Here is a 15,714-nt window from a genome sequence, read left to right as displayed (position 1 = left end):
AACCTTTACGCTTTCTGAAGCTAAATAGTCTAAATGTGAGAAAATTCGTCGGGAAAGCGGTTGGAAAGGGTCATGAAAATGTAATTCTATACGAAATAGTCTAAAATTCAAATATCTAGGTAATGTGGAGATAAGAAATCTTTCCATACACTGTCCGTCTATTTATCATCTACAACTGAACCCATTAAACTTCAACACTATTTTTTATGTTTGAATTTTATGCTGGTTTTATTTATTTTACAAATATTTACATAAACAATCTCTTATATTGATAAAGTCATTGACTTCTATAATAATTGATAAGAAAACCCCCAAATCCAACTTAAATGTGAATTATTTGAATCAAAGCAAATTCCTCAATCAAGAATTCCTCTGTACCAAAGGGATTTAAGAATATCCTTTAGCACATCCGTAAACTTGGGATTGGTGTAGAAAGCATGATAGAATTTCTCAATGGCCTGAGCAGTTGGTTCGGCAAAAGCATTCATATCCACTTGAGATTTATCAATGTAGAACATTGGTAGGAAGCACAATCCCAAGAGAATTTCCATCTGACCAAGTTTGAGCATATCAATGTGCAAATCTTGAAGTGAAGGAGGACCCTCCTGGTGGAATCCTATGCGTTGTAGGTAGTCCGTGAGGGCACGGTGATAGAGTAAAAGGACCTCATCTTTTCTCTGTCTCACATCCACAGTTCCAGTTACATAGAGGACGTAGAGCAAATCAATTGCTGGTGATGCCCAGAAGGAGAGTTGAAAGTCCAGGAAGATTATTTCCTCAATATCCTGTCCATTCTTCAAAACCATCATATTATTTATTTGGATATCTCCGTGGCAGAGGACATTAAGTCCAGGTTCGGGATTTGCTTTGTAAATTTTGAGGAGTTTCTGCAGAAATTTTGGCGGAATCTTTGCCACTTTTTCCGAAATTTCTTCATATCCTGGCCAATTTTTAACGTAGTCCTTAAGCACGGACATTCCATCAAAAAAAACTCGCATTTTATCAATTGATTTCTCATTTATATAAACCTCATCGTAGTCAGGGAGATTAAAATCCTTTTCAGATTTCTAGGAGAAAAATATTAATTTATCTTGAATCCTCTTCTACGAGAAAAAAGTCCTTACATTCTCATTTATGTACATGGAAAGAGCATGAAATTTTGCCATCTTCTTCACAATTTTGGTAACATCTTCAAAATCAAATAATTTTCCATGCATTTTAAAGCCTTTCTGTGAAATATCTTCCAGGATAATAACGGGTGGATTTGAACTGTGATAAATCAAGCTGAAAAGGCAAGAGTATGGATTTTTTCTCTAAAGTTTCCTAAAATATCTTACCTTGGAGCTATTTTCTCATCATCCCCAATGGAATCCATTATCCTTTTCATTTCAGGAAGAACTTTTGCATATATGGCGATTTCTCGTTCAAAAACAGGCATTTCTTGAAGAACATCCTTCTTCAAACCTTCCAAAATTGGCATTGTTTTTACAATTAAGGACCTCTCAGTCACTTCTTTGCCATTACAGGTGTAAGAAATTATTGCTTTAAATATTATACTTATGCAAAATGATCTCCGGGCTTTGTTCCAGGGACAATTTTTAGGTCCTTTATCTGAGAAATCCATTTAAATTTTCTTTAATGTTCCCTGATAAAAAAAATTGATTAATTTTTACTTGAATTTCTTCGTCATTTTCATCAATTTGAAGAACTTTGCGGAAGAATTCTTGATTTAGAAATTCAGGAGCTAATAATTCATCCTTGTTGTATTCAGGAGAAGAACTTGTACTTGTCGCACTTTCCATTTCCTTACAAAACACTGAGATTCTTTAAAAGAAAAAAAAACGTTCGTTTCTTCTCTGCAGACAAAAATTAACTAATGCTATACACGTGCTGGCATTTTATCTTATTCTTTGAGAAATATTTACCAAAGATAAAAAAGTAAAGATACGTTTTTTTTACAATTAAGAGTTTGTAATCAAATTGTACGCACAGTCAATAAGCTTATATAATGTTATAAATTGTTCATAATCTTCCTTATCAAATTTTCCACGTGTCGTTTATAAGAAAAAATAAAAACAAAATTTTAGGATAGCCTAATGTGGAATTGTCATACTACGTATGCTCCATGAAGCATATTCTTATGAAGTATACGACGTTGGACAGAAAATCCTATTTCGAGTTGTTCAACTTATTGTATCTCATTTGCATGAAAGCCTAAAATTCAATAAACTCCAATGGAATAGGCGTAATGTGCATATGCTCCATGAAGCATATCTTGCTATCTATAGCATATAATGATGTTCAGAAAATGTCTGCAATAAAATTCTTACTTGAGTTGTTTAACTTTTTGCTTCTCATTTAATGAGAGCAAAAGTTAAATAAATTACCAAGAAAGCTTTTCTAATGAAATTTCCACAAGTTTGCTCTATGAAGCATACACATGAAGCACGAATAATCCGTGCAATAAAGTTCTAACTCAGATTACTTGATCTATTGCTTCACATTTACAGAAGAGCAAAACTTTAATATTTCAGCTTCATGAAGCATACCCTTATACAGCATATAACGTAGAGCACAGAACATCCGTGTAAAATGATCTTAAGTCGAATTTTTCGAGCTATTGCTTTATGTTAGAACCAAGCTAATATAAAATTTTCTCTATAAAATAAATTATGAAATTATGTCATTTATGAACAAATCAATCATGCAAAAGCTGCAAGAGTCAATTCTGATATTAAATCTATTTGCAGGGAAACAAATTTTATTTATTTTTTTGGTAACAACAATATATTTTCTTTGCACAAATTTGATTTGTGGTTGTGATAAATTTATTTAGAAAGCAAAGCATGATTTTTTGAACTATCTCGCTATTGAAATTTAAATCGAATAAATCCAATAAAGGAGGTCTAAATCCAAATAAATAAATAAGACAACATCTCAATATTGTGACAACAATGGGGAGGAAATTTGTGGGGATGGGGCAGGTTGGTAAGGAGAATTGATGGTTGCGCAGCTCCTCAAGATAAATTCAAAAATAATACCGGCAATTTTGGAAGGGAGTCCGGAGTTATGCTCTTTGTCCTGTGAGCAGGGATGTTATTTTTAGGGGCGCGGGCGGGGGAGTTGCTTTGCGTGAAACCAGAAGCGACACAATCAACTTTTCTGTGTGACTTTCTCGCACCCCCGCGGGTGGAGGGACAATCAATTTTGTATGTCACTCCCTTTTTCAAATACACAGCTAAATTGCAACCCCTTTTTGCTTCCTCCGCGCGATAAGACACCCACGGGAGCCTTCCTGTGCGCGCGTATATGGTGCTGTCTTGGAAGGAGAGCCATTCTGTGTGTGGGGGCCACACCGAAGGGGCGCTCTGTGGTTGGGGGTGGTTTTTGTATGAGTTGCCTGGTGATGTGGTGAATTTTGTTTATTCGATACCCCCTCGCGCCGAAACCACCCCCCGTTATCCCCATGACTATGCTCTCATATATAGTTGGTCAGGAGCACGAGCGAAATAGTTTTACACAGAAATCGCGGTACAGTGGACGCGCGATGGAGGAGCTCCGCGATGCCAGCATACATCACACTGCCCTCAAGCTCTCCAGCGACATCAAGACAATGAAAATCTACGAGAATCTGTACAAGATGGTGCAGAAGCTGGCGTGTTCACCGGAAGTGGATAAGAATGACATGCGGACAACCCTCGAGACGGCAATTAAGAGCACGGGATTGGACACAGAGATACGGAATCTCATCTACCACCTCATAAGGACATCAATTAGGGCTGATGTGCGCTCAACGGCAACTTCATCGCATGATCCGCTGAATTATCTGCGAAGAGCTGGAATTCAGTGGGAGAGACGCGTCAAGAGGAGTCTCACGGCAATGTGTGCCGAACTAAAGGTACCACTCCAGGGGCAAACTCGCATCCTGGCTGATCGGGAGGAATTAGCATCAAAATGGGAGGAGCTCAGTAACTACCAGGTGAGCTTTGAAAATATATTTTCTTTTAATTTATTCTTAAAGTCTTTTTTGATTTTTATTTTTGCTTAAAATAAATTATTTTTAAAGAATTTTTAGATTGATAAAAATTATACAAATCGTGTGATTAAAAGTGAGAAATCTTGAATAGTTTTTTGTAGTGCTAAACCTTCAAATTCTGAAGAGTAAAATACGTGATTAATGTTTAAAAATTTAAGGAATCTTAATGATTTTAATTTTCTTAGCTTTTAGTTATGATTTTTCTCTTTTTTTTTGACGACAAATAAATTTGCTACATTTTACAGAATATTTAAATGATTTTTTGTTAAAGTAATTTAAAGAATAAAATCAATTTAATTCACACGACATTTCGGAGATGATTCCCCCTTCTTCAGAAAGCACAAGAATGAATTTATTGAGGAAGAGAAAGTCAAAATATAATTCTTAAATTTTAATTTTCTTTTTAGAAATAAAAAATCCATTTTTATATATTTTTTTAAAGGGACTAAAATTAATTTTTCTTTCTAAAATACTTTTATGAAAAATTCAAAATGGTGTAAAATATTTTCAATATAACGGTTTGTAATATAATTGATCATATTTTTCCAAATTCAAGGTGGATCTCTCAAATTACCGCCCTGTTTATGCCCCAAAAGATCTCTTGGAAGTCCTTCTGTCCCTCAAGGGACCCTCAAAGCACGAAGAAGACGAATTCCTTCCTCGCTGGGAATTCTCACACATCGCCCTGCCCGTGAAGAATCTCTTTGAGCTGCGCGTCCACTTCTCCGATCTCCTTCGTCACGATATTGGGGTGTCCGAATGGACGGCTCAGTGCCACAAAGTCCTGGCACTTCGACATGCTCCCGTGTGCCAGCAAGTCCTCCGCAAGGGATGCACCCCAGCCCCGGTCCGTGGACAACTGTGGGCATTTGTTCTCGGTAGCCACATCGATACGCACCACGGAGAGCACTGGGATCTCCTTAAGAGTACCGTCCTGACCACAGATCTCATTGTTGACAAGCTCGTGTTCAAGGATGTCCAACTTACGGCAACCAATGATGACCAATACTTTGTCTTTGAGGATGTTCTGTACCAGGTGATGCTGTGCTTCTCACGTGATGCCGAAATTGGGCAGCTGCTGAGCGCCGACACAAATGCTCTAACTGCCCCCAAGAGTGGGAAGCAGTTCGATGGACCTCCGTGTGGGATTGTTCCTCATCATGGGATTTGCATGTTTGCAGCACCTTTTTGCTACCTCTACGATTCCCCTGTGAAGCTCTACTTCACCTTTAGGGCATTCTACGTGCGCTACTGCCATCGTCTCACCACCATCAATACCCATCCTCAGGGCATCGTTAGCCTCTGTCTGCTGTACGAGAAACTCCTGCAAACGCACGAACCTCAGCTATGGTCACATTTCCGGGAGTTACAAATTCAACCGTGAGTATTCTCCTTTTTAACTGATTATTTTTGAATTTGAATTCAATAACGTGCCATGATGGTCAAAATTTAAGATGGCGGAATGTTTAAAAATTTAAAAAATCGCTTTCTTTTGAGAAAATTTGGAAATTCCGGAAAAATTAAGTTAGGAATTTAAAAAAAAACAGGAGAATTCAGTTTTCTCAATTTTCAGCACAAGAATAATAATTTAAAAATAATTGACGGCCATTTTGAATTTTATAAGGTATTTCTTTGAATTTTCTGATAAGTATTGCTGTTTTTTTTTTAAGGAAAATTTTAAAGAAAATTTTTACAAAGCGTTTCATTTAGAATTTTAAATGCTTGCTAAAAGAGCAACTTGAAGTTTGTACACTTTTTCAAAACACTTTTCCTTCCCAGAACGGTTTAATGTGTTCCCGGAAAGTGCCATAAGTGCCTGGAAGTTGTGCAGCCATCCTGCTCATTGTATCAGGAAGTTTCTAAGGGATCTTAGGAACCTCCTTTTCAACACCCGGTTGATCCTTGATTTCATCTTTGGGTCAAAGTCTTAGTTTATAAAAATGCTTTACGCAATTGGAAAAGGGACTTCCTAAATGGACAGATTTTGACCTAAAGATGACATCAAGCATCAGCCGGGTTTTGAAAAGAAAGTTCCTAAGATCCCTTAGAAACTTCCTGATGCAATGGGCAGGATGACTACACAACTTCCAGCCTCTTATGGCACTTTCCGGGAAGCACATCAAACCATTCCGGGAAGAAAAGTTTATTCAAAAAGTGTACAAACTTCAAGTTGCTTGCTAAAAGATAAAAATCTACTAAATCTCACTAGAAATCACACAAGATGTCGCTTCTTCTACTTAGCCCTCTGGCGGAGAAAAAAACCTACAAAAAAAAATTAACGCTAAATCTTTTTGCTCATTTTGCAGCATTCGGGTGGTGTTCAAGTGGCTAATGCGTGCCTTCAGTGGTCACCTACCACCGCAGCAGCTACTGATCCTCTGGGATTTGGTGCTCGGATTCGACAGCCTTGAGATACTCTCCCTCCTGGCTGTGATAATCCTCAGTTTCCGCAAGGAATCCCTAATGCAAGTATCCTACATTGAGAACATCGAAGCAGTTCTGGCGGATTTGTCATCAATTAAAGTTCTGCCCCTCATCCAGCTGGCCCTGAGCAGGGACTAAAAGACACCTTTGTGATTCTTTCGACTCGTTGATTTATTTCTAATAACCAATAAACAGTCTCTAAGCACCCCCCGTGTGTAGTTCTATGTCTCCCTCTTCTTACCGAATGGATTGACTTTCGAGAGCCACGATGTGCTCTCCTCGATGGGAACTGGAGGTTCTTCCTGACTAATAATCTTCTCCTCCGCCTTCCGGAGTTGCTCGATTAGCTTAGCACGGAAGATGACTTTGTGCGGAACAATGGGATTGGCATCATCTATGGATTTTTGTAACTTCTCAATAGCTTCCGTGAATGTCAATCCATACCACTCAATCTCTTCCGGCGTGTACTGCTCCAGATACTGTGAGTACTCTTCAAGAATCTCACGTTGGCGCGTTGGATTGCTCGCCAGGTTTGGGCAGCCAGCTTGGAGCTCATGTAGGAGCTTTCTTTTGATGGCCAGAGAGAGATTCGACCCAAGATCGCATGCTGGTGTCTTCAGGAGATAGTGGTCAAAGCCATGACTTGAATGGATGAGATCCATCGTGCGTTTTGTCACCACAACTGCCATGTACATGTCCAACACCTCACTCCGGAGTACCATACGCCTCAGGCGAGGCATCCAGAAGTGGGGGATTCTCCTTTTTGTGGGATTGCGCTTCACAAATCCCTGGATAACCATTTCACCACCCCAGATACCCTCGTCGAATTCTTTGGGATACTTGAAGGGTATTGGGATATTTTGCACGGGAGTCACGACACCAGTTACCTCATCCCTTTCGAATTTACCCTCTTTCCGGATGTAGTGCACAGCCGTAGGTTCCGTCTCTCGCCATTCACGCCAGAACTTCTTATAAGCTTCCGGGAGTTGTTTTGCAAGTCCTTTGTCAAATTTCCCGAATTTCTTCGTGCCATGGAGTGCTAAAGCGCCCTGATATGCAAGAATTATAAGAATTAACAATTTTCTGGATGCGGTTTTGAGGTTATATTGGAACATGTTCTCAAATCAACATTAATTCCAGGAAGTCACTGCTTACCTGCTTCATATACTGAGCCATGGATTTATTTAATTCCTATTCCTTGTAAAATTGCCTCAAAATGAACGTATTTTCAGGTAAAAATAAAGGAAGAAGAATAAAAGTAAACTCACAATCCCAATTTTCTATTGGTGTGTGTGTGTGATTTTGTGTTTGTGTGCGTGACAACGACCGCGTTGAAGTTTGACATTGACATCGTCGATTGTTTTGCAAACACGGCATTTGGTTAGTGAAAACGTCCTTGTGTAAATTCGCGATTTTTCATAGAAATTGACTCTGTTTGTGCATTTTGAGTGATTATTTAGTGCCCCATAATGACTGAGAAGCTCCTGAATTTGATGATCAAGCATAAATCCACGCCGGATGACTTCCCGAGTTGGCTTTTCACCATGATTGAGGTTAGTGAGCTTTCTTTTCCATTCGTGGCATCTTTGCGATCTCCGGAAGCGAATTTGGCAATTTATAGAGGATTTTGAGGATACACAGAACCCTCCAAAAGTGTTCATTCTTAAAAATTTATTTTCTTGTGTTTATTTGAGATATTTTGTGATTTTTGTGTTATTTTTTGCAAAGAAAAACATTGATGTTGTCAAAGTGAGCAAATTGAGCAACAATCGTTTACAAACTTTATTTTTGAAAGTTTCCTCAGTTTTCTCGTGCAAACTATGATTTTTATTTTCATTAATCAAGTCAAAAAGGTTTTATTTTAATTAATGAATTTTCTACTTTTAAGTGTAATTACTAAAAATTTTAATTTTGTATTCTTACGGAAAAAACAAACGTGGCAGTAGCCTTCGCGCGTCGTCGACAGCGTCATACGCATGAGCAAAAGTTATAGTGATTTTGCATAAACTGCAAGTTTAGTGAACGAACTATTAGCCGTCATTTTTAAAATAATTTGTCAAAATCTTTTAGTTTTTAGGAAGTGCTTGAGAAGTGCGGACGGTGAATGTGTGCAAAATAAGCCAAGAAAAGCGCTTCAAAACACAATCATTAAGTAAAACATTTAAAAAAGAAGAATTTGCGGAGACAACAAAGTGCTGTGCCCAAAAGGACATCTTGCAGAATTGCGTCCGGGAGTGTTTTAGGGGTTGTTTGAGGATTGCGGTGCCCAGACAAGAACAGTGAAAGTGAAAGTGGCGGCTGGAGTTTGTTGTTCGCGTCGTACCCGTGAGTCTTTTTCCCCCATTTTATTTCCTTCCCTACCCAGCTAGAAGCCATTCCCAAATGCTCAACGGCTTTTGTCATGTTTCGTCAGCCTTTGTTCCGCGGCAACAGAACATTTCATCGAGGGGCCCCCGTTTGCTCTGTGTGTTGGTGCGCTTGGTCTTTTTTTCTCCGGGGCGGCTAGACAAAGGGTGGCTCATCCAGAATTTAAATTCTCACCCAAAGTGTAGCAATTACCATTCATTCAGGGCACTTTTCCTGGGCTCTGGATGCCCCTGCTAATAGGGATTTGTAGTGGCAGGAACTATCCTGAATGGGTTTGGTGTGAGGAAGTGCACTCAGTCGTCTGTGCTGCTCTCCTCGCAAAAGCCACATTTTTCATGAATTTTCCCGCCAATTTACATCCAAGGGTGTATCGTGAGCCCTCTGGCAGCGTGAGTGCGTGTCACGGGGTGGTACGTGAGCGGAAAACACCCTTTCCGGTGCTACCACCCCGAAAAAAGCCATCTCCTGGCGTGAGTGCGAGCGAGAGGGGAGACAAGCTGAAAATTTCCTTTGTGTCCATTTGTATGACTGTGTTGGGATGCCTGATGAAAGATCGCAAGAAGTCTGGCTCATGCGTCAGAGAGAGATGCAAAATTGTCCAGAAAAAAACGGTGCGATACAACGACGCCGCCGCGCCGGAGATAGAGACGGCAAATAACTGTGGGGGGTGTCTGGGTGTGTAGTGGTGCGAGGCCGATGGCTCGATGACGACTCTCTGAGGTCGCCACGCTCCCCATCTCGTTCACACGTTAGTCACGATGCCAGATGTACAGTACCTGGTAAAATTGGCGCTAAAAATTTCCACTAAATTTAAATGAAATTCCTAATATTTCCGAAGAATGCGCCTACTGCTGATTCATAGAATTTTTAAATTGAAGTTTATTGTATGAGAAAGGGGCAGAAAAACTATTAGAAGAGCTCTAGAAACGTAGATTAAATCTGAATCATTAAACCAGAAAAAAAGGTTTAAAAAGAAATTCCAATTTGGAAAAGAAATGTACGAAAAAATTCAGATAAGGGTGATCAATTAGACTCCAGTAAGAGTCGGCATAGACTTGGTTCGTATTAGGAAACTTCTAAACCTGTAAGAACTACTAAAACTGTTGCAAGTTTAAAAAAAAACATTGATGTCTATTTTATTAAAAAATAAATCTAGCTGATACATATGTTAGGTCATGAGAAAACACCTTTTACGAAAAAAGTACAAAAGACTATTAAAATTTTAACGTAAAATATAAAATTGTAAAAAATATTAGGTTTTAAATTATAATATTGATCAAACTTCAAATAAAAAAAAACTAATCGAGGGGGTCGTCTCTTTCCAAAAAAAAATTCTATCCTTTTCTTAAAATTTATCAGTTGTATGTGATATTTGATATTTTATTAAAAATCCTTTAAAATTTTGACAATTAACTGGTTTTACTGCAAAATTACTTTTCCAGAACTCTAGAACAATAATTAAACGATTTATAAACATTAATTGTGAAAACCTTAAAACTTTTTAGTTTTTGAAGAAGATAACAAAAGATTTTTAACAAAATCGTCCTCTAACGTTTGCTTTACCGATTCTAGAAATTGTTTTTTTTTTATTAATCGATGTTTCAGTATTAAAAGATCGTGGGTTAAGCATCTTTACAAAGTTAATTCAAACAATATATCATTTAAAAAAAACTTCTAAAAATGAAAGGGAACTAAAAAAAATATTGAGAGCCAATTCTGGTAGGTACTGTAGATGAGACAGAGAATGCCGGAGAGGCAAAAGAACTCTCCGACACACACAAACACAACCCAAAAAATCTCTGTGGGGGAATACAAGAGGCGAAAATTTTGGTGTGTAGGAGAGAGAAAGAGAGGCGCGGCGGTAGAGAGAAAAAAAAAGACCGCCGAGAACGCAAAAGACAAAACAAAAAGAACTATGAGCAAAAGAGAACTACGGAATAGGAGAATAAAGAGCAACAAACTGATGGAGAGAGAGGGCACAATAAAGGGGAGCTAGTGGGTGGGAGTGAGAGCGAAGAGGTGCGCGAGATGTGAAACAAAAGGATTAACATGGAGAGAAAAAAAAGAACATTATAGAGGAAGAATTGTAGGAAAGAACATTGGGAAAAAAGAGGCATACAGAAGAGCAAAAAAAAAAGATCTCTCAGACACGAAGAATGAATCTTCGCTTGTTCTTTTCCATGAGCCCGGGCCACGAGAACGAAGAACCTTTTGCCACACTGGGAGACTAAAATGCTGGAGAATCTCCACCGTCTGCGTCTGGGTTCTTTGTTACGTTCTCTTTTCTGGAAAGTTTATGTGATTTATCGCAGGGGAGGGCAAGAGGAATGCTTGGAAAATTCCGTATGCAAAACCCACAAGGGGCAGTTTTGGGAAAACGACCTGCTTGTGCTACTCCTTTTCCCAGAAGGTTCCATTTGGGAGTACAACCAAACAAAAAAAAAACCTCATCAGCCTTAGAGGAAAAAAGGTTCAAAAATTGCCCATTTCTTAGAGAGCTTCACAACATATATACCTCCCCTGACTCACCAGGTCGTACCCATTTCGGGGCATCCACCAGGGATGGTAAACACTGCAGGCGATATAAATTGTCGCCCAAACAGTTTTGTGTCAAAATTACAGCAAGGATAAATTGTTTGCATTGTTAATTTCATCATCAGGGAAGATTAATTGGAAGTCAAGTGTAAGGTATAAATCAGGAAGAAATTGTCAGAGTAAATAACACAATGGCTGCGGAGAGAGATATTGTTTTGTGTCGCCAGCACAATTTATTTAGACAAAGAATTAGGAAATTTGCTTCAAAGGACTTCACGAGAAGCCAAGGGTATGTGTGGATCCCTTTTTGGGTTTTGGGATTTATCCTGCAGCAGGTATTTCTTAATTCTGGGAAGAGGCGAGCTTTTGTTACGTATCTACAATGTTTCTGCTTGAGATATTTTGATGTTGTACTCCTATGGAATGTTTTGTAATTTTCTAAAGGTCAGTTTTCTCTTGAAAGGAATTTTATTCGTATATGTATATCCTTTTAATATTATGATTGACTCACAACTGCGTAGCTCACATTGCGTGACTATTCAAGTAAATGAATCGATTTTGTAAATTGAATGACTAAATGGATGAAGAGTTTTTTTTTTTTGGATGAATATCTATTTGTCTCAAGTATATAGCGTCTAATGTAGATTAAAAGAAGATATTTTATTGAATATTCAGAAGCTTACATTACATGTCTATTATCAGATTTTTGAAACATGACGGAGATATATCCTGTAATTAGCATTACTTTCTTACCTATTACGTTTGAGGTTTGAATTAGCTTCTAAAACTGGTTTCAAGAATTGTGAAGATTCTCGATGATACTTTAGTGAACACGCAATACTATGTAGAAAATGATTTCAAATCTGTTAAGATTGTTAAAAAGAGATCTTTTCAAAATTGATAACTGATGAAGGAAACAATCATACCCGAAATGTCTGAAAGGAAACAATAATTTATGTAATATACAGTTTTCTTCTTTAAACCTTTAAAATAGTTCATACAGCTTATTATTGTTTTATGATTATTCATTATTTGAAATCTTTAACCTAGTTTTGAAAACTAGGTTTTGATGTAACGGATTTTATTTTTAAAAAATTAATAGATTAAATTCATATAAGGGATTATTAAATAATTTTTTTAAATTTTTACAGGAAGAAAATAGTCAAAAATAAAAGAATTCCAAATAATTCTTTTGAAATTCTTTGGAATTCTAATCCGTATTTGGACATTTAACAAAATTGGAAGAAAACTACATTTTTTCCCGAAATTGGTTCGAAATTCGCTCTTAAAGCTTATCGAATTTCCAAAATTATTTGACTATTCCTTAGTTTCCAAACCTAATCAAAATCTAATGACTGATTCTATCATTTTATTAGTAGTTTTTGCTTCTGTTAACTGAAAAAAATATCGAATTTGTATAAAAAAGAGATTAGATCAATTACCATTTTGAAATTGATAAAGAATATTTTATTGTTTTGCATTTATGTAAATCTAATGCAGAAAGAAGAGAAACTTTAAAATCGAGAGTTATTTCAAACGAATTTCACCTTCTTCTATTTCCAATAATATATTCTAGCTAATGGCATCAATAAAATTGTTACCAATTCTGTTTTTAGTAACTTCCCAATACATTTCAAGGTATATCATCATCATTATCGTGTTTTTAGAGGTATCGAATTGCAAATAAAGTCTTTTTTTTTGTTTATTTGTACCTACTTTTTATTTGGCAATTTGATACTTTTATACGAATACTGATCTACGTCACTTTTCTTTAATATACTCTTGTACAATTTATCCGCTATCACCACATGGATTTTTTTGTTGTTGCGCTCAAAAAACCAAACAAGGGTGTGAAATTTCATGAGGCTTATCATTTCACGTACAAGGAAACAAACTGAATTAAAATTATTACCTATATGCGTCTTTTTGTATGTCAAGAATTTCTGTATGTGGATTTTAATTTTGCATGAGGTGTATTGGAGGGAAAAAAAAGAATTAAGCTTTAGATCGTCCTTCATGGTAAAATAGCAAGTCAGACTATTTGGTGTGATGGTGATATATGGAATTGTCTTCCATATATAATAAATTAATTTTTAATATGCAATGTGTAAAGTTTTTTTCTTTTTATTTATTTTTCGTGTCACTGGAGACATAGCAAAATAATGCTTTTTGGATGTCTCTCTCGGAGTTTCTTTCATTCAATTACGTGATGCCTTGGTCAGTGTTGGTGTGGGTCGTGTGTGGGGAACTTTACACAAGATATATGTTTTTTGTGCTGAATATGCTGCAAAAGTTGCAGTTGATGAAGAAAGAAAAATATTGCAATAAAACCCGCAGTTTTGTTGATTTAGGCACCCTCTTGGGCGATTCTTCTATTTTGTATGTTTGATGATGATTTATTTGTATGTAGATATATTTACATTTACAAATGCGGCCCGTGTGTAGTTGATGGTGGAACTCTGATCTAGAACTCGATGGCGGTGCATCACGTACTTTAGAGGGAAAGAGAAGAACATTGTGGGTAAAAAAATTGTATGTTTGGTCTTTTGTTTCCTTCTCGGAACTAAACCATAATAAAAGGCAAGAAATGGTGGAGACGCTGAAAGAATTCTCTCCAAAGACTTTTGTACCACACGATCGTGTGTTGAGAAGTGAGTTTTATTTTTATTAAAGGTTACGTCTTTTTGGTTTCTTTTATTTTATTTGGCTGGGGCATTGCGGCCCCAAAGAAGACACAGTGTGTAGAAGAAGAAGATTTCAAGACTTGTACATTATCTCTCATTATCATCGCGCGGCAGCAGACAGAGTGATATGGATGGTAGGGTAGACAAAAGGAAGACACGATGAGAAATCTTTATTCTTCTTATTTCATTTATATACAAAAGTTCCAATAAGAGTAAATTAGATGTTCTCTTTGACGGAGAAATATGAACGATTTTCGTTGGGAGGGGGAAAGGGAGGCAACAGATGGGGTCTCACAGTACAAGGAAAATTTGTTTGAAAAAAATATAATATTGAGAAAAGAGGCAATTTTCATAATGAGATATCCAAAAAGGGAGACTTCTTCGATGAATTGGGGGGAGTGGATGAAGAAAAATGAAAGAAGTGCCAGAGGATGGCAAAATTGAAGATGGAAATTGATCAAGGTGTGTGTGGGATGACTGTGAGAGGCCACTTTTCTTTGATCATAAATAATAACAGTCGATACAGCGGCTGTGTAAGGGGGTTGAAGTAAAACGAGGGAGAGATGGTGTCAGATTCAGAAGGAATTTCTATTTACAATTTAACCAATATATAATTCGCCATCTCACTTGAGATTATGGGGTAAAGTGCTGAGGGTGCAAACATTTCTTTCCCTTTCTCACTTGTGTCGAGACTTTCTTGTCATTTCCCCCCGCGCATAAAGTTTGCTTCCTCCGCCAAGCCCTCCCCAAGACATCGACAGAGAATGATGGCAAAGTTTTTCCCTTTTTTTTTGTGCTTCCTCAACCACCTTCCTTCCTATCCAAGTGCGCCCCTATCGCATATACCTTTTGTGTTTTCCTTAAAAATATCTTACCCAGACAGTCACCCTCTCGACGTCACGAACAGAGCTTATCGGGGGCGTCGGGAGTGAGGGGAGAGGTTGTGAGACGGGTAAAATGCCAGTACGAAAACCTGCTGAGGGTCATCCAGGAAAATTTTCCGCATTATAGGCATGAGAGCTTGGAAATTTTGAAAGGCTGTCACTGATATGGGTCTAAATTAAGTAATTTGGGTACAGTTCCCTAAAATGCTTTGGGTAATTTTCTTTCATCTATATAAAGGTGTAGTCAGTACGTCTGCCGCAGTATTTGTTTACCTTTAACTAAACTCAGGATAATAAGGAAATTTCTTAATAAGGCTATAAATATGGTGGAGTGTGGATGTAAGACTCAGAATCCTAGACTTAGTCTGAGCTTGGTCCAGAATCTAGAATCCTAAAAGGATCTAGGATCAGGCCTTTGGCTTCTCATTAGCTTCCTTTTCAGAAGCTTATCATTAAACTTCTAAAACGGAAAGTCTATTCTTTCTAGGTCCTGGCCTGATTCTAGATCCTTTCTAGATTCTGGCCCAAGTTCACACCTAGGCTAAGATTCTAACTTTAACATCGACACTCAGCCATATTTCCCTCTATGTAGAATATCCTTATAAGTCTATCAGTTTGTCGTAAGTTAAATCCGATCTTTAAATACAGCTTTTGAGTCGTATAGACCTTCTTTTTTTTAGAATTTTCCAGGCCTGATGTTTTTTTTTTGTTTTAGAAAATTCCAAACGTTTTAAACATTTGAGGTAAAAAAAATTTCCCAAAATCTTTATGTATGTCTCGTCTC

General features: G+C 37.4%; 6 protein-coding genes across 7 annotated transcripts in view; 3 read left to right on the top strand and 3 right to left on the bottom strand.

Annotated features, from left to right (window-relative positions):
• Positions 1-15,714, bottom strand: part of LOC129790857 (uncharacterized) — a 679,906-nt gene that overhangs the window by 70,300 nt on the left and 593,892 nt on the right. The window lies entirely within an intron of this gene.
• LOC129789220 (uncharacterized) lies at positions 216-1,530 on the bottom strand. The gene is made up of 3 exons (XM_055825867.1): positions 1,338-1,530; positions 1,125-1,284; positions 216-1,067 (listed from the first exon to the last, which is right to left on the bottom strand). Exons 1-3 carry the CDS (start codon positions 1,478-1,480, stop codon positions 357-359), a joined length of 1,014 nt encoding a protein of 337 aa, XP_055681842.1. The 5' UTR covers positions 1,481-1,530; the 3' UTR covers positions 216-356.
• On the top strand, positions 1,508-6,665 carry LOC129790863 (TBC1 domain family member 19). Its single transcript, XM_055828671.1, has 3 exons — positions 1,508-3,979; positions 4,593-5,416; positions 6,343-6,665. Exons 1-3 carry the CDS (start codon positions 3,467-3,469, stop codon positions 6,596-6,598), a joined length of 1,593 nt encoding a protein of 530 aa, XP_055684646.1. The 5' UTR covers positions 1,508-3,466; the 3' UTR covers positions 6,599-6,665.
• On the bottom strand, positions 6,607-7,804 carry LOC129790917 (39S ribosomal protein L28, mitochondrial). The gene is made up of 2 exons (XM_055828760.1): positions 7,616-7,804; positions 6,607-7,509 (listed from the first exon to the last, which is right to left on the bottom strand). Exons 1-2 carry the CDS (start codon positions 7,634-7,636, stop codon positions 6,682-6,684), a joined length of 849 nt encoding a protein of 282 aa, XP_055684735.1. The 5' UTR covers positions 7,637-7,804; the 3' UTR covers positions 6,607-6,681.
• The window catches only part of LOC129790826 (protein disks lost), a 51,669-nt gene continuing 43,768 nt past the window's right edge, over positions 7,814-15,714 (top strand). For both annotated transcript variants that reach the window (XM_055828584.1, XM_055828583.1), the window contains exon 1: positions 7,814-8,013. In XM_055828584.1, the coding sequence (XP_055684559.1) occupies positions 7,930-8,013 (84 nt within the window). In that variant the 5' untranslated portion in view covers positions 7,814-7,929. The remainder of the gene's footprint in view (positions 8,014-15,714) is intronic.
• Positions 8,496-15,714, top strand: part of LOC129790835 (brain tumor protein) — a 29,840-nt gene continuing 22,621 nt past the window's right edge. Inside the window, exon 1 of the mRNA XM_055828612.1 lies at positions 8,496-8,785. The gene's annotated coding sequence lies outside the window, so the exon portion shown is untranslated. The remainder of the gene's footprint in view (positions 8,786-15,714) is intronic.

The sequence above is a fragment of the Lutzomyia longipalpis genome, chromosome 2 (genome assembly GCF_024334085.1).
Source record: "Lutzomyia longipalpis isolate SR_M1_2022 chromosome 2, ASM2433408v1".
Taxonomy (NCBI): Eukaryota; Metazoa; Arthropoda; class Insecta; order Diptera; family Psychodidae; genus Lutzomyia; species Lutzomyia longipalpis.
Note: the sequence above shows the minus strand (reverse complement) of the source record. Positions and strands in the feature narration are given on the sequence as shown.